Source organism: Macrobrachium rosenbergii, chromosome 13, assembly GCF_040412425.1.
Source record: "Macrobrachium rosenbergii isolate ZJJX-2024 chromosome 13, ASM4041242v1, whole genome shotgun sequence".
Classification (NCBI taxonomy): Eukaryota; Metazoa; Arthropoda; class Malacostraca; order Decapoda; family Palaemonidae; genus Macrobrachium; species Macrobrachium rosenbergii.
Window position 1 is genome coordinate 39,068,913 of NC_089753.1, and position 27,078 is coordinate 39,095,990.

The window sequence follows — 27,078 nt, forward strand, 5'->3', positions numbered from 1 at the left end:
CTCTCTCTCTCTCTCTCTCTCTCCACCAAAATTTATTAATCTATATCTCTCTGATCCGGTTCATCAAGATTTGCATTCTCTCTCTCTCTCTCTCTCTCTCTCTCTCTCTCTCTCTCTCTCTCTCACAAAGAACAGATTATACAATCAGTTCGGAGCCAGTGCTCCTGCTGTACTAAGAATCTTTATGGTAAACAAAAATAAATTAACTCCTTTGTGAAACAAAGATGATCCGTAAATATTTTGATGAATTTCGTGACTTCGGCCACAGTTAGTCCATCACATTACGATAAAACCTCCTTCGATGGCAGGCTAATCGCCCATTAATGGTGGTTAATTCATTACACCAATTAACAGAGAATTACCATATTTCTTATCAATAAAGTTCATTCATCATCAGATATCATTCTACCATTCTACACGGCTTCCATGCATTAATTTTTGTTAAAGAGGTTAATAGTTAATTTTAATATATGCTTAAAAGTTCTATATAGGATTTTTCATCCACGTATTCATTAATGACGTTTATTCAAGATAAAGTGCTCATAATTTTTTCGAATTAGTTTATAGTTAAGTCTAAGTCATCATAAAATATCATTCATTATACGTCACAGGAACTTGGTGTATCAACATATTGTTGAGGACCATGTTTAGCATAATTATATTCAAAATATTACATTATTTTCCACACTTCATTCACTAAAATGGAAAATGGAAATGAAATGTTATGGAATATGGAAGTTTAGGCCACAGACCAAGATCCGGGACCTAAGAGGTCATTCAGCGCTGGAAGGGAAACAGGGAAAGTAGGTTTGAAAGGAGGAAATTGTTAGGAGAGGGCTGAGGAAAGTAAGATGGAAGAGAATATGAACGGAGGTACAGTAAAAGGACCGAAAGGGATTGCAGCTAGGGACCGAAGGGACGTTGCAAAGAACCTTAAGTAATAGCTACGGTGCAACATCTGAGGTGCACTGAGGGCATCACCCCGGCAACTCCCCCACCCCACCCCGGCCGCATCCCCACGCTACGGCCCTCTAAGGAGGGTTTTCATTCACTGATGACATTAGCCCGACAAAAATGTCTTATATTATTAAACACGAACCTCCACGTATCTTTCTAGAGACGAGTCTTACTCATTGTAAAGTGTTATACGAGCACTTCGTACACAAACTTTCCAAATGATGGAAAACGGGTTTTCTCTGAAATATCTAAGCTCATATAACGCTAGATCTTCTGGCTCAGGTACCCATCCAAAGGATGCAGAGAAAACGCCAAGCAATTTGAGCAGGAATTTAATAGTAGAGTTCAGAATTTTGTTGGCGTTTCAAACTTCGTAATATCGGAGACGGATCATGTTTAATATTATATTCCGGGACGGGAGCTTCCCGGTGGCCAAGGGGAAAAAAGACATTCTTCAAAAAATTATAATTTGGGGTTTAACCTATAATTTTCGAATACAATCTGAGTTTTACTAATATCTTATATCTAATATGTTTCCACGTGATTTTATCTCCCAAAATCAAATCAAATGGCTGGATGAAAAACGCAAGAGAATAACGCCAATCACCACAAAAAATAAATAGATAAAATATAATGGTTGGATGAAAACCGCAAACACATCCTATAGAACGGCCCATCTCTTCTTCAAACATATTATCATAACCTACAGCCCAATCGTATCACTCCATTTTGGCCCCAAAAAAGGGGAAAAGGAGAATACTAACAGAAGAACATCATATGATTTCCATTTCTTACTTACTTAAACGGAAAATGGATGGCGGAAAAAACCTTTCCAGTTACTGTATACATAGCGCTCGTGCTCTCTCTCTCTCTCTCTCTCTCTCTCTCTCTCTCTCTCTCTCTCTCTCCCTGTGATACCTTTATATATATATATATATATATATATATATATATATATATATATATATATATATATATATATATATATATATATATATATATATATATATATATATATATATATTCATGATCAATTTCTCTAACTCTCACGGATATTTTGATATGTACAATCATAACTGTCTATTCTCTCTCTCTCTCTCTCTCTCTCTCTCTCTCTCTCTCTCTCTCTCTCTCTCTCTCTAGATTCAGTCAGCCTTGTGCTGGCATGGGCTATTGCTCTTCAGCACCTCTCTCTCTCTCTCTCTCTCTCTCTCTCTCTCTCTCTCTCTCTCTCTCTCTCTCTCTCTGACCGAATAATGACGATGGAAAGATAAAACAAATAAGGTAAGAGCTGAATATGTAGGTGGCCCCTCTTCGACAGAACAAACGATATGGAAAATAAAGCAGTGTAAAGTAAAAATAAAGGGTATTTCATCATGATCATACATATCTAAGTATCTATGTGAGAGAGAGGGGGGGGGCCTTAAGGGCTGCTGAAGAGAAAGAGCCCGTGCCAGCACAAGGCTGGCTGAATCTAGAGAGAGAGAGAGAGAGAGAGAGAAATAGATGGTTATGATTATACATGTCAAAATATCTGTGAGAGCGAGAGAAACTGATCATGAATAGTTATATAAAAGTATCTGAGAGAGAGAGAGAGAGAGAGAGAGAGAGAGAGAGAGAGAGAGAGAGAGAGAGAGAGAGAGAGAGAGAGACTAAATTATGTGTAAACACGAAAATTATCTCTGAGAGAGAGAGAGAGAGAGAGAGAGAGAGAGAGAGAGAGAGAGAGAGAGAGAGAGAGATTCACACAAAAAAATCATTTCGCAATACATAAAGAAAATATATAAATAAAGAAGAATAAAGCTAAAGAACCCGAGATTTCACAATACAAGTATAAAGAAAAGAAAAGAGAACCCGAAAAACAATAAACATTTATCTTAACTCCACCACCGGGGGAACTTTCTTCCCTCCTCCTCCTCCTCCTCCTCCTCCTCCTCCTCCTCCTCCTCCTCCTCCTCCTCCTCCTCTCCCCGACCGCCGAACGGTTAGTCAATACGTCCCGCGACGCAGAGGAGAGACAGGTATGCCAATATTCGACAAACCTCTTTACCTGACAAAGTGGCAATGGGAGATGTATACGAAGGCGCTCTGCTTTCAATCACACGACGTATTTATTGCCTCATATCCAATATCCCCACAAGCAGCGGCGGCAGCAAGCAACCGGTTTAGCCGTTGCCTATAATCTATCCATACCCGATGTTTCGCAGTGAGTTGTGTGCAATTGAGGAACTATTCGGCTAAGTTGAAGGATATTGGGTCCGCGCGTATGCTTGTGTGTGTGTGTGTGCTTGAGAGAGAGAGAGAGAGAGAGAGAGAGAGAGAGAGAGAGAGAGAGAGAGAGATTATAGGTACATATCAAAATATCTGAGAGAGAGAGAGTAAATATAACAGAATATGTGTGAGTGAGAAAGATTAACTGATCATAATTATACTTATTATTAAAGCATCAGAGAGAGAGAGAGAGAGAGAGAGAGAGAGAGGCTTTTAGAGTGGGAATCAAAGACCCCTTTACAGACATATTTACCACCGGATTCATGATTAAACGTAGGAACATAAACAAATATATATCACAAGTGAGCTACAAAGATACTGGGAAAATCACCCCTGAAATTACGCTACCTAAACTATTCAATAAGGACTATGTACAAACATGTATTAACAGAACTGAAAAACTCACCTCTAGGTCCACGTTTACCCAAACCATTCAATTAATTATGCCAACAACTAAAAATAAAAGCGAAAATTATTAGATGTTTCAGAGGGAACTAAAGACATACAGTATAGATTATACTGAAGAAGACGTTATTCAAGAATATCATATACTGCAGCTGACAAATAAATAGGGCAGCCGGATCGACAAAGTGAAAGACCGTGGGAGAGCGTCCATAAATAAGGATGATGATTATGATGATGATGGCCATATCAGTGATTGTGAGAATGATGATGACGGTGATGTCAGTGCAGGTGATAATAATGATGGTGATACCAGTGGCTTTGATAATAACGATGATAATACTATCGGCAGCCGCGATAATAATCAGTGGCTGTGAGAATGATGATGATGATAACGCTATCAGTGGCTGTGAGAATAATGATGATAATGCTTTCAGTGGCTGTGATAATAATGATGAAGGTGATATCAGTGGCTGTGAGAATAATGATGATAACGCTTTCAGTGGCTGTGAGAATAATGACGAAGTTGATATCAGTGGCTGTGAGAATAATGATGATAATGCTACCAGCGGCTGTGCTAATAATGATGATGGTGATATCAGCAGCTGTGATAATAATCAATTCAAGCTAAAACTGCGACGCAAAAACTCTAAGCCATCCAAGTCGACAGATATACAAAACGAAGCCATGAAAACAAACATCGACTACAAAAAACAAAAAGTAAAAAATGCGCCCAAGTTTCTTCGCCCCAATCGAGTTTTCTGTACAGCGTATAAGGTTGGGTGAAATTCTCAGCCACAGCCCGTGAAACTTCAACCACGGCACGGTGGTGACCTGTCCTATAGCGTTGCCAGACACGATCATGGCTAAAAGTTAACCTTAAATAACATAAAATAAAAACTACTGAGGCTGGAGGGCTGCAATTTGGTATGTTTGATGACTGGAGGGTGGATGATCAACATACCAATTTGCAGCCCTCTAACCTCAGTAGTTTTTAAGATCTGAGGGCATACAGGAAAAGTGCGGACGGACATACAAAGCCATCTCAATAGTTCTCTTTTACAGAAAACTAAAAACGGACTGCGGACTTATATAGAGAAAGGCCAACCCATCACTTACGGAAGAATGATTAAAATATCATTAAGTTGAAAAAGATAAATGAGAATTAGCAGAAGTAATCCTGTAGGCTATTCATCTTGTGATGCGCCTGGATCTTTTTAGATGACACGCTAAATTTCGTTCCTGATGTTACATTAATTTAGGAACGCGATCTCCGATCCAACCGCTTCTTGGACTCTTGGAATGCAATGCTGTAATGATTACCCGAGTGGAATATATATCCATGAGTCGAGATGGGTAAGGGAAGGGGGGTTGGTTCCCAAGTGGGGTGGGAGGGGTGGGGAGTTGAAGGTAAGGACGGGCTGAAAATCTATAAAATTCGAAGACTCCCTAAAGATTGTCCTGGTATTAACCCGCTATGTATCCACCTACGCGTCACCTCCGAAGTGCTAGTACTAAACACGTCGGAAGCTCAGTGGGATTCCGTGTTGGGTACTAGCCCCTCTGGGATCAAAGATATCGTTTATTAATATACATAAATATATAGAAATGGGTGTATATAATGCTTTGTACTAAACACGGCGTCCCAATGAGCTTCAGCCATGTTTAGTACTAGCACCTCGTAAGTGAAGCGTAGGTGGCTATATACCAGGTTAATACCAATTATTCTGATCTCGTTTTCTGTTGCAGCCCGTTTTCTATCTTCCCTTCGGCACAAGTCAAGACCCTGTTTAAGCCAATAGTTAAAATTTAAATGAAAAATAAACACAAGGCAGAACAGCCCAAAGAGGCAGAACACGAATACACAAAAATGAGGGAATAATGTTTTCCTCCCATTGTTCTCTATTCTCAAAAGCGGACAGAGACAGCCTAGACAATATTCAAGGAAAAACTTCATTCCATATTCAAGGAAAAACTTCATTCCATATTCAAGGAAAAACTTTATTCCATATTCAAGGAAAAACTTCATTCCATATTCAAGGAAAAACTTCATTCCATATCCAAGGAAAAACCTCATTCAATATTTAAGGCAAAACTTCATTCAATATTCAAGGAAAAACTTCATTCCATATTCAAGGAAAAACTTCATTCCATATTCAAAGAAAAACTTCATTCCATACTCAAGGAAAAACTTCATTCAATATTCAAGGAAAAACTCATTCACTCACTCAATGCATTTAAATCCGGCAGGATCCCAGAGGAACCCTTCCACCTGCCTCGATGATTAACAAGTAAAATATGCGCCGAAGTCTCTTCGGCGCAATCGAGTTTTCTGTACAGCATATAATGCTGTATAAAACTCACAGCCACGACTCATGAAACTCTCAGCTGCGGCCCATGAAACTTTCAGCCAAGGCTCTGTGGTGGCCTGTGTTGTTGGCACCTATAGCGGTGCCAGACGCACGATCATCGCTAACTTTAACCTTACATAAAATAAAAACTACTGAGGCCAGAGGGGTGCAATTTGGTATGTTTGATTATTGGAGGGTGGATGATCAACATACCAATTTGCAGCCCTCTAGCCTCAATAGTTTTTAAGATCTGCGGGCGGAAAGAAACAGTGCGAATGGACAGACAGCCATCTCAATAGTTTTCTTTTACAGAAAACTCAAAATATGTACATCGCAACGTGTATACATTGCAATGCCTGAGAGTGATTTCGAAGTGGCGTTGATTTCTCCGTCCTTGATTCCGACTGCATCTACAGAGCCTCTCTTGTGACATTAAATTTTAAGCCCCGCTGGCGGTGTAGAAACGATGCCAAATTGGGTTCTGCTGAAAATTGGACCAATGTTCGAATCTCTTGGTAACATGCAAAGCTGTATTTGTTATTCAAGATGCCTCTGGAGGTGGTTTAATTTAATACGACCGAATTTCTCTTCTGTGAGTCCACAGACAAACTCAATACATATACATACCTACTTCTATATAAATAAACACACATATATTATATCTATACATACGAGTATATATATATTAGATAGTGTGTGTGTGTTTGTGTGTTTATGTGTGTGCTTGCACACATATTATATAGGGTATATATACATATGTGTACATAACAGACACCTCACACGTCTCGACTGTCGACCTCACCGTGTAACACTCCTCGCTGCTGGGAGAATACAATACATGTACACAATACCGGGGTCTAAGCAATGTCAGGCAGGGCAGCCGATCGGGGCCACAAAGTCTGCCCCAAAGCCAAATCAAAGTCCTTCAAAAGAAGGCATCACGGCGACTCCATATAAAAATGGGAACAAAGTGGGAAGAAGAAGATATACATATGTGTACATACACACACACATGCACATATATATGTGAATGAAAACCTTTCCATTTTGTACATTACGAAAGTGCATGCGTATCATTTCATGGACATTTTTGTGTGCCTTTTCAAAGTATGCATTTACGTATAAGGAAATCTTATGTCGAGTACTGATAAATTAAAATATCAATTTAAAACTATTACACTACTGATTTAATTTTATGAAATTTAAGCTGTCAAGCCAAGCACTCAGGCAACCCTATAGCCTACAGTGCACGCGTGAGGTGCACTGACGGCACTGACCTCCTACGGGAATTAGAGTATGTAAATACGTAAAGGAATTCGTCCTTTCAAGAAATCCTGAGCTCTGAAGTCTTAAAAGACACTTTTATTTTCCTTACGGTCTTTTTAATTAAAGGTCTGGGCAGCGCTACGCACAAGAACCCAAATGAAAAATATACATTTGAAGTATTTTTTCCCGGAATAAATATACTGCAATTATAACAATCATTCCCACAAAAGGAATGTCGTATTTTTTATGAAGAGCAGCAGTCATTTCCTATGTATGTTCAAATAAAGCTTTTGCCTAAAATTTTTTTTTAATTCTATGTTATGCACTGACGTTGTCATCTACATAAGTGGGGTGTCATCTATTTAAAGCAAAAACGGTTGATTTAGTGGTTTGTAATGTTTAGCATTGATGCACAATTTTCTGAGCGAGAGAGAGAGAGAGAGAGAGAGAGAGAGAGAGAGAGAGAGAGAGAGAGAGAGAGAGAGAGAGAGAGAGAGAGAGAGAGTCAATGTACAAAAGTTCAAATCAACGGTTAAACTGTAAAATGTTTATGTCTATAAATACACATGAAAACATACAGATATACACACATATATATATATATATATATATATATATATATATATATATATATATATATATATTTACATATACCTAATTGATAATGCCCTGGACTCTCACTGAAAGACTGGGGTTCGGTCCCCTGGTGGAGTACAAATTTATTTCAGTGAGACGTTTCTATGTGCTCATTTCCCCCATATATATATATATATATATATATATATATATATATATATATATATATATATATATATATATATATATATATATATATGTGTGTGTGTGTGTGTGTGTGTGTGTGTGTGTGTGTGTGTGTGTGTGTGTGTGTGTGTGGCGCAGTGGTATGATTCTCGGCTACCAGTCGAGAGGGCTGGGGTTCAAATCCTGCCACTCACTGATGGCTCGGATTGCGCCACTGCAAAAGTCCGGCAGCCCATTAACCTAACAGTCCGAAAAAACCCGAGAGGTTCAGGAGGAGAATAGGTACCAGCCCTCGTGCTGGGGAGTTGAACAGTGGGCCTAGCGACACACTGGCCACGTGTCATGGGTATTGGGCCCTGTCCCCCCCACTGGCTGTCGGTCTAAGAAACAAGAGATCAGCGCCTGCCCTATGAGCCTACAGAGACCTAGGAGGTCCTTAACTTTTTATATATATATATATATATATATATATATATATATATATATATATATATATATATATATATATATATATAATATATATACAGTGCTTTCATGTCCGAGTAATATAGTCCTTTGGCGTTTGATAATTCTCCTCTCTCTCTCTCTCAAGGGTGTTAAGAAATTTTAATTTCCCTCAATCTCCTTTCGAGATTTTTTTAAATAACCGAATATAAATAAATAAACAAATTATATATATATATATATATATATATATAAATAATTAAAAAAAATTAGGAATGTCTCTATACAGAAGGAGGGTCAGGGTGTCAGTACTGGTGGAAGGATGAGGTCAGTGGGTCCTGGAAGAGGTCAGAGAGGCGAACAGCGCATAGGAGAGACGAGGGGAATGGGTCAGAGGGTAGGAAGTGAGGGGAATACGTGAGAGGAAAACAGTGAGGTAAGGCAGAAGGGGAATGAGGATGGAAAATGATTCGGCTTTCTTCTCGATATCCAGCTCTGCTTTCTTTTATGTCATCTCTCTCTCTCTCTCTCTCTCTCTCTCTCTCTCTCTCTCTCTCTCTCATTCATTTCCAGTTTTCCCCTCTTCTTCCATTGCGATGCTGATTGCGTTTGTTCTCTCTCTCTCTCTCTCTCTCTCTCTCTCTCTCTCTCTCTCTCTCTCTCTCTCTCTTTCTAATCCCTCTCTCTCTCTTTCTCTCTCTCTCTCTCTCTCTCTCTCTCTTCTCATTTCCAGTTTTCCCCTCTTCTTCCATTGCGATGCTGATTGCGTTTGTTCTCTCTCTCTCTCTCTCTCTTTCTAATCCCCTCTCTCTCTCTCTCTCTCTCTCTCTCTCTCTCTCTCTCTCTCTCTCTCTCTCTCTCTCTCTCTATTTCCAGTTTTCCCTTCTTCTTCCACTGCGATGCTGATTGCGTTTGTTCTCTCTCTCTATCTCTCTCTCTCTCTCCCTCCCTTTCTCTCGCTCTCCCTCCCTCCCTCTCTTTCTAACTCCCTCTCTCTCTCTCTCTCTCCCTCCCTTTCTCTCGCTCTCCCTCCCTTTCTCTCTCTCTCTCTCTCTCTCTCTCTCTCTCTCTCTCTCTCTCTCTCTCTCCACAACAGACACCACTCCATTGAAAATCCGCCTCAGGTTTGAGCGATAGCAAGGCTCGCTGAAGCTTGACTTATATCTCGTTTTCTATACAGCCTTACCGTTTTCTATTTCACCACAAGGCCGCAGAAATAGAATATAAGATTCAATTTCTTTGGGTAACAACCCGTTCAGAGAGAAAAAGAAGGGGGATGAAAATTGCCAGATAAGAAAAAGATAGTTGCGAGAATAAAAATAAAAATAAACTGGCTTCTATTTAGATTGGCTACAGCTATCGCTCTGCAGTACAAAATAAATGACGATTATTCCTGTAGGATTCCTGCAACGTCTTTGTATCCGCTTCAGGATTAAATAACTGGGATGAACAATTTTCTATATTATGTATTACACAGATGGAAGGGCAATATAATATCCTTATTTAACTCACCCCTATTGCAAACAAAAATAAGGATAAGATAAAACGAAGTAAGCGACAGACCTGTATTCAGAAGGGCTGAAAGTTACAGGAAATACGGACACGGTTAAAGAATTCTAAGGCATTACTTTAAAGGGAATTTGCCGAATCATTAAAAAAGATAGTTTTTGAAAATTATTGCAAACGAGCTTGATGGTGTACGCTACAATGCGCTGGAACTCGGCGCTGCCCGTCATGTCATGTCTCCCCTACCCTCCTGATCCCCTACCTACCCCGCCCCACCAGGGGTGGACAAACAGGTATGTAGGAGGAGGGTTGATATGTCATGTCTCCTATACCCTCCCGATCCCCTACCTACCCCGCCCCCACCCGGGGTGGATAAACAGTTTTGCAGGAGGAGTTTGGGTGTATCAAGTCTCCCCTGCCCTCCTGATCCCCTACCTACCCCGCCCCCACCCAGGGCCGACAAACATAAAAGATCCACTCAGATTTTTTTATCATAGATAGATTCAGTAACTCGCGGATCACGTGGTTCGCTGACTGTTTCTGTCCCTCACTGGCTAAGCTTTAGAACTTCCTTCCTGCTTCCGTATATTTAACCTTCTATCCTTCAAAAAGTCTATGGCTTCCTCTGCAGCTATTCCTTGCTCTTCTTCATTACTCTTCCTATGTTCTTTGGGCCTGGACAGGACAAGATGATCCAGCTGTTTTGTCCCAACTCACATCCACATTACACATAAAAGCTGTATCTAATTCACCAATCACCAGATTCCTTAGTTTTGGAAAATCCTCCCTTGTCTTCTTCCATTCATGAAAGGTTCTCATTTACAAAAGGATGATTTATTTACCACTAGCAACAGAATCAGCGCCCACTCATCCCCGTAGGAAGGGTAGTGCTGTCGGCGCACTTTACGTAGTCCTTCAGCCCTAGCTGTATCTAATTTTTAGCCTTTTATTTACCTCCATTCCCACTTCTTGCCTTCAGTTTTCTCTATCCATCACCATTATTTACTTGTCAATGTGACTGTGGAGGTTTCTCCCACTCCCACCTATGCATCCTTGTACGTCATGTCCTTTCTTCTCTGGATCTCTTCATCTTGCAGTCCAACCACTCGAACTCCCTCTTCTCACTGTCTCCAGCACTGAGTGACCGAAAGCTTGACAGCCTGTTTCATAAATCAAACCCCTTTCACAAGAGGAGGATTTTATCCCAAGGAACAGATTCAAGTGTTCAATCTTACTCCTCGCCTCTTCATTTGTGTTTTCTTTTGGGCTCGTCTACCTACTCCATTCAACTCCCTCAAGAAAATAACACTAAACATAGGAACTATTGGATAGAATAAAATATAGAATTTAGGCCAAAGGCCAAGCACTGGGAGGCCTATGAGGTCATTCAGCGCTGAAACGGAAACCGACGGTAAAAAGGTTTGAAAGGTGTAACAGGAGGAAAACCTCGCAGTTGCACTCTATACAAAAATTTGTTAGGAGAGGGGGAAAAGTAAAATGGAAGAGAATATGAACAGACGTACAGTAAAAGGAATGAAAGGGGCTGCTGCTAAGGACCTAAGGAAGGTACTCTGCAAAGAACCTTAAGTCATGCCTACAGTAGACCGTGCGAGGTTCACTGGCGGCACTACTGCCCTACGGGGCATAGGAACTATTATGATCTATTCTATAACGACTCTTACAGAAACACTTCTCCCCTTCAGGAAGCTGGATGCCTTCCTCTACGACGCCACCGTCCTGGAATACCTGGTGGGCCAGGACGACGAATGCAAGCTCCTGACGGTGGGTTCCTGGTATGCCCTCACGGGGTACGGCGTAGCCTTCGCCCGGAAGTCGAAGTACCTCGAGATGTTCAATGAACAGATCATGAAATACAGAGAAAACGGTAAGGAGGAAATGCCCTTTCATTTCTGACTCACATCAGGATCGAACCCAGGTCTTTCAATTGAAAGGCAAGGGTGCTGCCCACTAGGCCATACGATGGCTGCCCACTAGGCCATACGATGGCCTAGTAGGCAGCGCCCTTGCCTTTCAATATGACTTGTATGACCTAGTGGGCAGCGCCCCTGCCTTTCAATTGAAAGACTGGGTTCGATCCTGATGTTAGTCAGAAATTTATTTCTGTTCCACACGTGAGTGTGTTGATTATTTCTATATATATATATATATATATATATATATATATATATATATATATATATATATATATATATATATATATATATATATATATATATATATATACTCTTCTACTCATTAGACTTATATTTCTCTCAATTTCTGCCACAGGAGACCTGGAGAGGATAGCCCGCTTCTGGTTCACGGGTGCCTGCAAGCCCAACAAACAGCAGAAATCGTCCAGTAAGCCTCTGGCTCTCGAGCAGTTCATGTCAACGTTCCTCCTTCTGGGTTGTGGAATCTTGCTAGCTCTCCTTCTCCTGGGACTCGAACACGTGTACTTCAAGTACTTCAGGCAGTACATGGCGAAGTCCGAGAAAGGGACTTGCTGTGCCTTGATCAGTATGGTAAGTCCACTAAATTAAGGTGAAACTGGAGGTAGGACTTAATTGGTAGGCTTTAGTTGGGTTTGTAAGGGTAAGGCCATTAAAAGAAGGTAAATACAGAAAGTCTTGCTATGCTTTTATCAGTAGGGTAAGGCCACTAATTTTAAGGTGGAGCAGGAGGTAGTTGTTAGGTAGAGTTTGCTTTGTTAAGTTTGTCAGGGTAAGGCCATTAAAATTTGGTAAATATATGAGGTAAACACAGAGTCTTGCTTTGTTGTAACCAGCACAGTAAGTCCTCTGAAATAACTAGATGCACAAAGGTGGTCTTGCTGTGGGTTCATCAACATATCTAATCCACTGAATTTGGTTATGTCATACATAGGATATATATGGGATTTGTGGCCGTGATAAGTTCCATGAAATAGTACTGATCAATTGATCAGTAGTTGCGTCCACTGCAATAAGGTGACGCCTTAAGTACCGTTGTGGGTTGATCTGCAAATTATGTCCACTGACTCTAGGTCAGGTCATAGACTGGATATTAATGGGATTTGCTAACTAGGCCTAGTCTAAGTCCACTGAAACAGGACTGGTCACCGTAATAGGTCTACAGAATTAAGTTTAAGCCTAAGACAGGTCTTCTGTGGTTTGATTAGCATAGTAGGCCCACCAAGAGAAGGTTAATTCAAAATGAGTGACATTGGCGGTTTGATCTTCCCCCTATTGGACTGCGGAATAGACTTGTGATTTAATCCAATAAGTTGAAATCCCAACAGGAATTATGATGGTTCGAGCGGTAAAAGTAAATACATTAAAATAAAAAAAAGTCCTTACCAGGAACTTGCTAAGATTTTACCAGTTTACAAAGTGAAGTAAAAGTAAAATTCTTAAAGTTACGTTAACTGATCTTTACACCATGTTCCACAAAGGAATTTGAGGATTTTAATGTGGTAGCAAGAAATTATCTTCAGTCTGGAATAAAAGGATTAATATTTTAGCTTCAAAGGACTTTGGATATCATACGGTCAAATCCGGAAAGAAAAATTTACTGAAAGCACTCCACCCTCAACGAAATTCGGAGAGGAACTTTACAACAGTCTTTCAAATTAATGGTAATTTCCCATGTAAAACCTGGTCACGCCTCATCACAGTCAAGTAACTCCCAAGCGCTTGTGTTGACTGAGGCAAAAAGAGAATTAGGGAACGTAACCATACCGTTCTGGTTGGGTCCTGTGTCGAACCCAGAGCTTTCCGCTCGAGCCATACAAACTTATATATATATATATATATATATATATATATATATATATATATATATATATATATATATATATATATATATATATAATGTAATATATATAATATATGTGTGTGCGTGCCGGTGAGTATTAATATATAACCAGAATGTTATACATACATGAAAAAAACTCCTTTTTGTTAGACTGGACGTTAGTAAATCTAAGAACGTTAAATTTTAGACTTAAGAAATGCGTGACAAACAAACAACGAATATCAGATGAGATTCCGTACTAATAGTTAATGAACAATACCGGGATATTTTAAGAGATTCTACTCACCAGTAATAATAAAAAAGTAATATATATATATTATATATATGCATATGTATGTGTATGTATGTATACATACGCACGCACACATTATAGGTATGTATGTCTGTGTGTATATGTATGTGTATATATATATATATATATATATATATATATATATATATATATATATATATATATATATATATGTAATTCTAATAGCCACAATGCCCTCTTAACTTCTCGAATTCATCGCGCTTTTTTGGATATGCTTGTAACTACGAAGCCGAAAATATCCAGACGGAAGAAATTGAAGAGCCTGTGAATAGCGGTCGCGAGAATCGAACCCGCGTTACCATATATATAAAATCAGACACATGAATATGGTATAAAGCAAATCCTCAATAATAAGCAAGTCGATAAATTAGTATTCTGTATAAAATACCCCAAGACTAAAGGTATTGAAAGTTTGTGTAATGAGTTAAAATAAATCGGTAAATACCAAACAAATCTGTAAAAAAAATTATCTCAACGTTTTCTCCTATTTATTATATTCCCGGAAATATCTCGTTACAGGTAAGAAGACAGAGTAAACAATTTTATACTTTGACGAACAGTAAACCTATAATGAACAACAAAAGGTGAATTGGGAAAGGCCAGACGTAATTGTATTACCCAGTGTTTGAAAGCAATGGCTATATGTCCATGCGTAAAAGTGGCCTTATACTGGAACAACCCCTCGCCCCAGGGTGGTAGAGTATGAAAGGCAATGAGAGGCCTGGTGTTGACCTCCGAACACTGTACAACCAAAGGAGAGGCTACCACCTGGCGTTAGGCATGCGAAATAGCTTGGCAACGGAGATTACGTATTTACAACGAAAGGCCACTTTGCATTTTAATTTGTTTACGATTCTGGCGCTAAAGCTACTTAAGGGGGCGGGGGAGGGGGGAGAGTGAGGTTTGGGAGTTAAGACCCTAGCTAGAAATAAGCCTACAACGTAAACATGAAAGTGGTTTACGCTTCTTATAAACGTTATACATGGCAATAGTTGCAACGAACACAGGATCATGTCAAGATTAGCGAAACCACTCACAGCAGGGTTCGCTGTTCTTTGCAAGACCACTGGGTTCGTTATTCTTTACGAGAATAATCAGGCTCGATGTTCTAAACATGAACACTTCGGTACCAGACATTTGATCCCCCAGGGGCTAGTACTAAAGGCGAAATACATTTGACGCCCCCAGGGGCTAGTATTAAACACGGCGAAACAGTGTACATGAATCACCGTTTCGCCATGTTTAGTACTAGCCCTCATGTGGAATTGGAGTTCGGACCGGAAAGGGTTGGCCATTCTTTACATGGGGATCACTGGGTTCGCTGTTTTTTACATGGAGATGTTGGGTTCGCTAATCTTGACATGATCCCGAACACAGATCGGCACAAATAATTTTAATATAAAATGAGAAAGGTCAACTGAATAAGGCAATATGTAAAAAGGCGCGCATATCTGTAAACCAATAAACAGAACATCAAATGGCTAAAGTAGACAACAATTACATGGCAGTATAAAAAAAAATAAGCAAAAATCACCGTACTTCAAGAAAACAGATTAATGCACACACACAGACAATAACAAAAGCATACGCCACAAAAATTTAACATCAAGCAATATATTGTTTCAGTACTGAAAAAGAGTACTGATAAAATATATATTAGAATATATTTATCACAATATGGAAACATTACCATCATCTCGATATCTAATCAATAACTAACTTCAACTCTATCGTTCCTAATATTATTGTTAAGACTATCGCTGTCCATATTACCATTAAAATCCTTCCTCAATTAACGGCCTCAATAACCTAGGTGTTGTAACGCCAGTTTTAGTAGCTATAATCAGTCAATCAATTTTAACGACTATTCGTGGCCGCTGTAAACCCCACTTTTAGAAACAAGTGGTTATTTGGTTACCATCTTCCTTAAAACAGTTTTATATGTGGACCTGACAAGAACCAGCTATGGTACATACAGTAGAGAAATAGCCTACTTCGATAATTTCATATTTTACAACAACAAAAAAAGTCCACAATTTTTGTAAAAGAAACATTGCAATTAACCGTTCAACACAAAACAATTCAAACTTAACCCAAGAACAGGTATCGAGTTAAGGACAATTATAAAAAAAAGGGGGGGGAGTATGGTAAATAACTGGTGGCACTCAATATAGCAACAGCTGATAACAAATTACCTTCAAAATAGCAACAACTGTTTGGCAACATTATAACCATCACTTATTAAAATTCATTACCTATATGGCATATTATTATTGTTAATATAAATATCAAGCACACTGATTTAAATAACATAATTTATATACAGTAGTTGCGAAAACCCGACAGCTAGGAGCAATGTCGTAGTAGACCTAACAACAATCGTAGCAGTACCTCCAGATCTACGATATTTATCTTTAATATGCTGCCATATGATTTACCATGATAATATTAATAGCCACTAAATACATAAATCTAAACCAAAATTAACGGCACTATGACACAGGGACTAATGATATAAATTGCTAATGCTCATAGGAAGCTCATTTGACTAAATAGCAGCAATGACTAATCTCAAATTCACTCAGCATATCTGAACGTTTTCTAACAAACCCATAGAATATTATATACCTTTACTAAAAAAAAACAAGAAAGAAGTACAGATAAAATCAAACCAAATACTTGCACAGAAAACTGGACTAAAATAAGTAAATGGTAACACTCACTCAAAGTTCGTCTCTGCTGCAGGGCCGGGTGAGCTTTAAACCTTTGGGACGGGAATTCGTTTCAGTCGTTTTTATTTGCACTTTTTCCGACGTTTGGACGTTTTCGAGAGCCTACTTTACGCTACTGGCGAAACCACGAGATAATAACGAATTAATATTATCACCCAAGTAACAAAACAATACGTAAAACGCACGAATATCACAAAATAAAGATTGTCCATGCTTCAGACACTACACGAGGAACACATGGCGCTTAACTGATTTGTAAATTGTAAACATTGCAGTCCCCAATAGGTGGATGTTAAACGAGCGCCAATAGGCTGCCAGTCTCATTCGGTCTTCCCATTGGTCCAGCGAGCCAAACTTGCATTCTATCGCCGCTATAATTGGCTGTTCCCTCTCCACCTAACTTGGAATTGTGAATCTGCTGTGAGCGTTTGGTAGTTGAGCGTTTGTTAACAAGGATAGTTATATCAGTTTTCATGTATTACTCAGTTGCTTTCAGGAGAAATCTGGAGGAGTTTTCCCAGATGAGAAATTGTAATTTACTAGGGTATTACACAGTATATTATAACTTTGACGTCTGTTTTCTGTGATAATACATGAGTTTTATTAAAGCCAGCCGTCATGAGGCTATTACGTAACAATGCTCCTTGGGGAATTTATAGGCCTACAATACATAGACATTGCAGGAATCTATATATATATATATATATATATATATATATATATATATATATATGTGTGTGTGTGTGTGTGTGTGTGTGTGTGTGTGTGTGTGGTACTGGCATCTGAATGCTTGTGGCGTGGCGGAAGTTCGCCCGAACAACAGATAGTACCAGGTTCGATTCCCGAGGAAACCGAAATTCTGTAAGCAGCTTCTGTTAAATCTCACTGGGCTTTGTTGAGTTAAACAATAAGTTATATACCTGGTAGTCAGACGAGTACCGCTTCCCCTACAGACATGTATTGTGTATGCCTGCCTGTTGTGTGTATGTAAGGGCGCATGCGCGCCGACAAATGGAACTGAAAACGTAAATGTTCTTAACCGTCATATCTAAGCTTGAATTCACCGTTAGTGCTACGCATCCATCGTGTCAGAGGAAATTAGAGGAGGTTTTTATGGTTAGTAAAACAATTCCAAGAAAACATTTCGTAATCACAAGTCATTGTAATATAGTTTTTAACGTAGTTATATGTATATATATATATATATATATATATATATATATATATATATATACACACTGTCAATCTCACTTCCACAAGGTGGCCCAGTTCCAAAAGGGTGTTGCCCTTTCCAAATGAGGGCAATTAGTATTCATCACAGATGATATTCCCAACCACTCCCTTACCTCAAAGGTCCTTAGGGGTATAGAACAACGCTGTTTCATATATATATATATATATATATATATATATATATATATATATATATATATATATATATATATATATATAGATAGATAGATAGATAGATAGATAGATAGATAATTAGATAGACTGATAGACGGTATAAGTACAAAATTAAAGAAGCAGACAGGACTAATAAGAAGGACAACATAAATTTTCTTTTGAAATGTTCCCCACCAGTCAGAACAACCGAACCTCCATTTCCCCCATCTCCTTTTTAACCAGTTCTATCTTTTTCCCCCCGCCTTAACCCCCGCAGAGTATGGGCAAGTCCTTGAGTTTCCCAGGAGCCGTCTTCGAGGCGCAGGACATGATCCGGAACCACAAGTGCCAGGACCCTTTGTGCGACACCCACCTGTGGAAGGTCAAACACGAACTGGACATGGCTCGCCTGAGGATACAGCACCTCGAGAACCAGCTCGTTTCACACGGCCTAAGGCCGCCTAAAAAGTAGGTTTTAATCCTTGTTTTTTATTTCTGGAAATTGGATTACGCGCCTGTCATTTGCACCCCTCCCTCTTCTCGTAGGCCTAAGGCCTCCTTGCGTTTGTTCTTTTTCTTTCCTGTCTTTTTTCAAAATTTTTTTTTTTTTTTTTTTTTTGGTGGGGGGAATTGAATTACATTTATTTGCATTTTCTTCCTGCCAAGAAATGGGGTCTCGCCGGCAGTAAGAGATTTTTTATACATATTCTTATGTTGTCTTCGTTTTCTTAGACTCAGTCTTATTTTCAGAGCAATGTATCCTATTATTATCACTATCATTATTTTCTGTATAAAATGCCACTTTCGCTTTGTTACTGTCGTCGTTTTTTTTTTTTTTCTTTGACGGGTCTGACGTTGATATTAGCCAAGTTAAGTGGAATTTATACATCCAATTCATACTGTTAACTATGATTTTAGTCTTCTTTAACATTACGATCTTCGTTGTCAGAAGAAATATTAAAAGGACACCACATACTTGGAGTGATTACCGTTTCCTGTGAAATAGTCTTATAACGATTTTAGATTCACTTTAATGAGTTTATCTGGAAGTACTAGGTCGAGACAACTACTGATTCTGACAGACTTTGTAGTTATATAAGTATCCGAGAATAAAGTGTTAGTTTTCATCTGGAAACATCTCATGGTCGTTGATGTCGGTCTAGAAAGGTAATCCATTGATATAGGCCTAGACAGGCAACCTTTTTCACATTTCAAACCTTTAGACTACTGGATGTATCCTCGACTCTCATTTACAAGACAGAATGAGAAAATTATAGTTTTACTGTTTCCGTGTTATGAAGAAGATCATTTCAAATGCACTCTCTGAATCACGAGAATGATGACTAAAATCATTTAAGTACAAAGAAAACGTCATCAGTACTTTTAAAAGTATATATAAGGATCATAATTAGCTCTCTGGAGGACTAACGTTCATAACTCTGTGTTAAAGTGATATTAGTGGTTTTTATACATGCACTGAGACAGAACTGTATTCCATGCAGACCCTTTTCCACTGCTTTTCTCAAACTGTTAAAATATTCATATTTCAATGTACAGTTCGTTATCTAGTACTACAATTTAGCATTCATCATCTCATACTTTAAGTTCCATGTACATTTTGTTCCCTGATATTCATCGTCTTAATGAATTCTGTAAATTGTTCCATGATATTCGACATTTACTTTCATCATCTCTTTATATTTCAGTGGACAGCTTGTTCTTTAGTACTGTAGTTTAGCATTCATCATCTCCATCCCATACTTTTGATTTATATAAGCAATTTGTTCCCTGATATTCATCAATGGATCCTCTATCGAAGTTGTTCTAAAATATTCGATATTTACTGCTATCATTCCTTTAAAATCTAATAACTCTATTTCTAGTACTATCATTTAGTATTCCCCACCTCCTCATATTTTAGATTTTTTGTACAATTTGTTCCCTGATATTCATCATCTTAATTAATGGATTCTCTGTTCAAATAGTTCTGTGATATTCGACATTTAATGCTATCATCCCATTCTAATCTTGCACAATTCTCTCCCTAATAATTCTATTCCTAGTACTATAATTTAGCATTCCTCCTCTCCTCGTTCTTTAGATATTTTATACATTTGGTTGCCTGATATTCATCATCTTAATTAATGGATTCTCTATCCAAATTGTTCTGCGATATTCGACATTATCTGCCATCATCCCTTTCTAATCTCGCACAATTCTCTCCCTAATAATTCTATCTCGACTCCTTGACGCTCTCTCACTCGTTAGCTGGCAACAAGTGCTTCCTCCCCTCTGTTGGAAGCGAGTCTCGATGATCTCCGACTTTGAAACCTGCTATGAGAGTGAGTTTGAAATCGGCTTACAGTCGGAGATCATTGATGAAATCGAAGGGTAAGACGGAATGCTCTCTCTCTCAGGCAGTTGCTGATTATTGACGTAGAGACGAAAAAGTGTGTTGTTGTTGTTATTGCTAGATCTGTCTCCCTTAGAGTAAAGAAAAGGTGGTTTATTTAGACACCCTTCACACCATTTGGATCGAAGAAGTCTCTCTCTCGTCTAGTGCGTTGAAGTGCATTGTGGAACTGTGCCATCGTGTTGCGTGACGTATTAGATCGTATTCTTGCGTATGATTCGTTTTTGTGAATATGATTGGTTGGTTGCAGCACGCGTGGTTGTTGGTTCAATAATTTTTTTTTTAGGGTTGTGATATTTGAGCCTGCTATGTACCCATGTATATAATGATTTCAAGTAAATTGTTTATATCGCACATGTATTACATACTTGTGTACCTCTAGTTGCACACAACTGTTATGCACAACACACACACATATACTGTATATATACACATATATATGTATATATATATATACTGTATACACACACACACACACAATTTCTGGTGTAAACAGGTTGTGTGGCTTACCACTAAAGTTGTAGCAGCCAAAGGCCAGGAGACTGACCTGGCCATTGTAGCTGCTTCTAACCCCCTGAGATAGGTTCATTCATCATTTAGGGTGTTTCCCTCTCCAAGAGGTTCACAATCCTCTTCTAGAGCAAATGTCTATGCTTGTATAACTGTACACATTGGTATTTATAAATTTATACAGTTTTCAGGGGATATGAGTATAAATTCGGTATGCACCAAACTACACTGTCTCTAAGGGACTGTAAAAATGTATTTTCTTATATTTATATCTCCTTTTGCTCCTACGCCTCTGAACCTCATTCCTTAGGTTCCTTGAGTCTTGTATGAAGACTGTATGCATGAGTCATCAAATTAAGCTATCCTTTAGCATCTTCACACATAAACTCTGCAAATCGTTGCACATTTCCTCGTTCCCAGAGTCACTCTGTGTGAGAAATGTGTGCATGAGCCAGTACTCCTTTCGCACCTTCATCACCTTCTTACAACCTGGAAATCCATGCATACGTATTTGTTCCCAAAGTCCGCCTGTATGAAGTTTCTAAGACAGAGAGAGTACAGTAGAAATAACCACTCCTGCACGTCCAAATTTAAACTCTGAAAATCCTTTCCTCTCTGTGTTCTCTGAGCATTTCTGTATAAAGGCCGCCACTAACGTTCAGTTATACCTGCGCAGCTACGAGTATGTCTGCACAGTCGGCCAGTGCAGGCAAAACTGAACCCACTAACGTTTAGTTTTGCCTGGACAGTCGGCCCGTGCGGGCAAAACTGAACCCACTAACGTTCAGTTATACCTGCGGGCAAAACTAAACGTTAGTGGGTTCGGGCAAAACTAAACGTTAATGAGTTCAGTTTTACCTGCACAGGCCGACTGTGCAAGCATAACTGCGCAGGTATAACAGAACGTCAGTGGGTTCAGTTTTGCCTGCACAGGCCGACTGTGCAGGCATAACTGCGCAGGTATAACTGAACGATAGTGGGTTCAGTTTTGCCTTCACAGGCCGACTGTGCAGGCATAACTGCGCAGGTATAACTGAACGATAGTGGGTTCAGTTTTGCCTGCACAGGCCGACTGTGCAGGCATAACTGCGCAGGTATAACTGAACGTTAGTGGGTTCAGTTTTTCTCGCACAGGCCGACTGTGCAGGCATAACTGAGCGTTAGTGGCGGCCTTCAAGATTAAGCCAGAGTAAGTCGAAGTATACTGTTCTAAATGCGCCCGTGCCTCCAAGCCTTGGAGGTTCCCCATAGGCCGACATTTTTTTTCTCTTTCCATCTCGTCGGTTATCATTTGCTTCTCGGGTTATTCAAGTTCTTTAACCTGATCATTTCCTTAATGAACAGGAGAAGCAATTAGAGGTTTAGCGTCTCGTCTCATTCATCTGTAATTAAAATGAATAGTTTTATCTTTTACTAGAGGGATTTTTTTTCAATTACTAAAAAGCAGAAATTACATTTTTTTTATGGGGAGTGAGGTGGGGGGACGTTAGGGGTTAGGTTGTGGAGAGCAATAATTTTCTGTCTAGAAAGGATGCATACATTTCCCTATTAAGTTAATATAGTTTTGCCTTTCAGATTGCAATGATAAATAGTCAGATACTTTTAAGAATTTTTAGAGATCTGTTGTGTTCATCAGATGCGGTAATGGGTACACATATGTGTGAGTGTATAAGTTTGTTTAATGTGTTGCTGGCGAGTAACATTTTTGCTCGTGGGATCTTTAAACAATATTATATATTATATATATATATATATATATATATATATATATATATATATATATATATATATATATATATATATATATATATATACTGTATATATCTTTACAGGACAAAAACAGGAAGGCTTAGATTGTTTAAAAATGAAAAAATAAACGTCGTTCTAGCAACCGTATTACAATATTCTAGAATATTGCTATATTATAAACGGGTTTAACTCGTATTACATAAGAATTAATTCTTATCCCCGTGTCCTCTTTATAAATCTTCAGAGGTATGAAAACATTTAGGAATGTTATTTTCTGTAATTTCATAACTAAAAAATATGTATAATTAAATTTTCTATAAAAACAGCTTCAAGTTATTTGTTTGAATTTCCGTGTACCGGTTTAAATTAATACTTTTCCAAGAATTCTGGTATGTATGTATCACCTAAGAATTCCGGTATGTATGTATGTATGTATGTATGTATGTATGTATGTATGTATGTATGTATGTATGTATGTATGTAAGTATGTATGTATGTATGTATCACTCACACCTATCTCAAGGGACTGTTAATTGTTACGAGGTTCCAGCCAGTCCAGGTAACTTCATCTCATTAAGTTTAAGGTCATCTCCAGCAATGCAGTCTTGAGTGCTGACTTCAGCAAATCTCATTCCAGAGACAGAACTGTCAAGTCGGGGATGATAGACTACATGAAGCCGAGAGATATGACGCGGAATCACGTGACAACCAATGAGCCAATCAGAGGCCCCCTTTTAGCTGCAAGGTACGGTACAGTGCAGGGTCGTCTTCTGTTCGGCTGAGGTGTATTGAGAGTCCAATATTCTCTCTCTCTCTCTCTCTCTCTCTCTCTCTCTCTCTCTCTCTCTCTCTCTCTCTCTCTCTCTCTCTCCTCTACTTTTTTATGTATTTTAGATATTAATATTGTATTCATGCAAAGAACCAGAATTCCAAAACTGAGACATTATTTTCGAACCCATTTTGCATGTTATCAAGGTCATTCCAAGCCTCAATTCTTCCTATTCACGGCTACTTTTCACATTCCTTTTACTTACCGTCTTCCGCCTCTTCTCACTGTCCTGGTGTCCGAATCCTTTCACCCACAGTAAATTTTAGACACCCTTTCATACTGGAACTATTTATAGAATTACATTCCTACAAACTTGTTGGCACACGCTACGCGTGCTGGAACCCGGCGCTGCTGTCTCCCCTACCCTCCCGATCCCCTACCTAGCCTTCCCCCACCCGAGGCGGACAAACAGGTTTGCAGGAGTAGGTGGATGTCTCCCCTACCTTCCCGTTCCCCTACCTACCCCACTCCCACCCGGAGCGGACAAGCCGGTTTGCAGGGGGTGGGTGGCTGTGTCATATCTCCCCTGCTGTCACCCAGGGGAGGATTAAGAAAATCCACTCGGATTTTATTATTATAGATTAGTGCAAATTGCCATCGACGAATGTTGACATAAATAGGCCTACACATTAAAAAATTTTATCTGTTTTGCGTGTCGATGTGTGGGCCGATGAAGACAACGAATTCATTTCAAATCAGTAATGTTTTGCAAAGCTCTGATTTATGCATCTGTGACCATAAATGACCTTTACTTCTGAAGTAATTGCATTTTCTTTCCCCCAAAACAGCAGTAGCAGCGGTAGGTGCAGGAGACTGGAGGTAGCGGAACTGGAGACGGTTCTCTGAGAAACAAGTTATCCTGCCCAGGTTCAGAGAAGTTTCGAAATGATGGGTCCTGTGAAGCGGACTTTAGTTCAAAAAGCGAAACATAGATGGAGTTCAAAGCCAGTTCCTTGAATGTTACACAACATTGCTTGTTTGAACCGCGTTCTTTGGTCGTCGTAAAAAGGAGGGTGTCTCAGTCTCTCTCTTTCTCGATTTTATCTGAGAGAACGGAGCCAGGTGGATGTTTATGAAAGACTGACAGATCCCAGAGACAGAGACAGAGGCTGTTTGTAATATGCCTCTCGTGTACAGAGATGGCCAAAAAGGGTTTGATAGTGGACGATGAGGCAGGATATCAAACAGCAACTCAAGATACTCATTACCGGCGAGATTTTGTAGAAGATGAGGAAGACGAAGAAGAAGAAGAAGAAGAAGAAGTGACAGATCTCAGCGGTGAAAGATATACCTTTATGTACCCCTTCACTTCACTTCACTTCACTTCACTTCACTTCACTTCCCCGGAGAGAAACACAACGTAGCTTGACCAAACCAAACTTCGCCCCTTTAATAAATAATGTGTGTGAGAGGAAAATTAAAAATAGAGGCGGTGACGGTTCTGAGATCTTGTGCTGGAAATTAACTTTAGACATTGTTGCTTATTTTTTTCTCTCTCGTGGGCGTGTGGAGGTGTTTTTTTTTTTTGTGGGGGCGGGTGTGGGGGTGGGGGGATGGTGGAGGTGGGAGGTTAAGAAGGGAAAAACTTTAGAAAAATACGTTTACCTGAATGAAGGAATTACAGAACGCATACTTTTACTCGCAATTCAACAGGTTCTTTGTTCGTAAGATAAATTGTTGCATTTAATTCTTGGAAAAGAAAAGCAAGAATGATTAAACAGGAAAGCCTGATGAGAGAGAGAAAATGCCTTTGTGAGAATTATGCTTCATGCCAGCACCAGGAAGTGCGTGAACACGACAGTTTTATCTTTCTTGTTATTTTGTTTTAGATTCTATTCAACGCTGCCAAAGCAGCCTTACTCATAATAGAAAATTTTTACATAATGTAACAACAAACTCATTCAAACACTCAGACAGATATATTATATATATATATATATAATATATATATATATATATATATATATATATATATATATATATATATATATATATATATATATATTAGGAATAATCAACACACCATTACGTGTGGAACAGACATAAATTGAAAGACCTGGGTTCTGATCTTTATGTGAGTCAGAAATTATATATATATATATATATATATATATATATATATATATATATATATATATATATATATTATATATATTTATATTTATATATATATATAATTATTATTATTAATGCCAGGTTATATTGTTTATATATACATATATGCATGTATATATATATATATACACACACACACACTACACAAGTGTGTCAAAAAATATATCTACACAAAGAACCAAACACAATAAACACAGAGAATATTAAGGAAAGCAACCACCACCTAATACCAAAGCAGAATCGTAAAAAAAAATAAAATAAAATACCAGACAAACAAGTAAACAAGCAAACGATTACGTCACCCATCAGAATCAATAACATCGCCTCAATTGGATTCCGATGAACTTTCCCCAGTCACTAGAAACGAAGCCTAAAATTATTGCTAACAATTTTACCAAACCTTTTTCGGGAAATACTTCCGAATGCAAAGCCAGTCGATTGATTGCTTCAAATATTTATTCATTATTTATCAGTTATCTGTTTAAATGTGTGCGTGGTGACGGTGGCTTCGGCGCCTGCCTGTTTAGGCCTACTTTTTTTTTTTTTGGTTATGAAAATGGTGGATATTCTTCTGGTGCGAAATTAGTTCATTAATTTGAACAAGGGATTTTGGAGGCGGGAATAAAAGTTACTTATAAATTTCAGGCCTAAATTTATTTATTGCATTTCCCGGTATGATATTATGATATTATTTTTGACATATGAAAGGTTGTTTGGCTTATATATACATATATATATATATATATATATATATATATATATATATATATATATATGTACATATATATATACATATATAATATATATATAATATATACATATATATATATATATATATATATATATATATATATATATATATATATATATATATATATATATATATATATATATATATATATATATATATAATGACATTTCCTTCGTAACCTGCCGCAGGCGTTACTTTCCCGTTGTCTATCAGTCGTCTATTAGGATAGCACGAATTTGATAGCTCTCTCTGTCTCTCTCTCTCTCCCTCCACTACAGATGGAGGTGAATTTTTCCCTTTCACTACTCCTGCCACAGATGGTGAATGAATTTTTTCCTCTCTCTCTCTCTCTCTCTCTCTCTCTCTCTCTCTCTCTCTCTCTCTCTCTCTCTCAGAAATCAATCGCTTTCCTATCATGTTAGTCAAATCCATGAATATTTTTACGTTAGAATCTATTCTCTCTCTCTCTCTTTCTCTCTCACAGGAACCAATCGCTCTCCTATCATGGTGGCCATATGCAATAATT

General features: G+C 38.5%; 1 protein-coding gene and 1 long non-coding RNA gene across 4 annotated transcripts in view; one reads left to right on the forward strand and one right to left on the reverse strand.

The window, feature by feature from the left end:
• The window catches only part of LOC136845216 (uncharacterized), a 549,715-nt gene extending 532,550 nt beyond the window's left edge, over positions 1–17,165 (reverse strand). For both annotated transcript variants that reach the window (XR_010855110.1, XR_010855111.1), the window contains exon 1: positions 16,791–17,165. This is a non-coding gene — a long non-coding RNA (uncharacterized lncRNA). The remainder of the gene's footprint in view (positions 1–16,790) is intronic.
• LOC136845214 (glutamate receptor ionotropic, NMDA 2B-like) overlaps positions 1–25,600 on the forward strand; it is a 510,777-nt gene extending 485,177 nt beyond the window's left edge. Inside the window, exons 17-22 of one of the 2 annotated variants that reach the window (XM_067115285.1) lie at positions 11,663–11,844; positions 12,249–12,484; positions 18,463–18,653; positions 20,454–20,576; positions 23,495–23,602; positions 24,475–25,600. In XM_067115285.1, the coding sequence (XP_066971386.1) occupies positions 11,663–11,844; positions 12,249–12,484; positions 18,463–18,653; positions 20,454–20,576; positions 23,495–23,602; positions 24,475–24,532 (898 nt within the window). In that variant the 3' untranslated portion in view covers positions 24,533–25,600. The remainder of the gene's footprint in view (positions 1–11,662; positions 11,845–12,248; positions 12,485–18,462; positions 18,654–20,453; positions 20,577–23,494; positions 23,603–24,474) is intronic. The other variant, XM_067115286.1, reaches the window with a different exon arrangement.
• Positions 25,601–27,078: the final 1,478 nt, after the last annotated feature.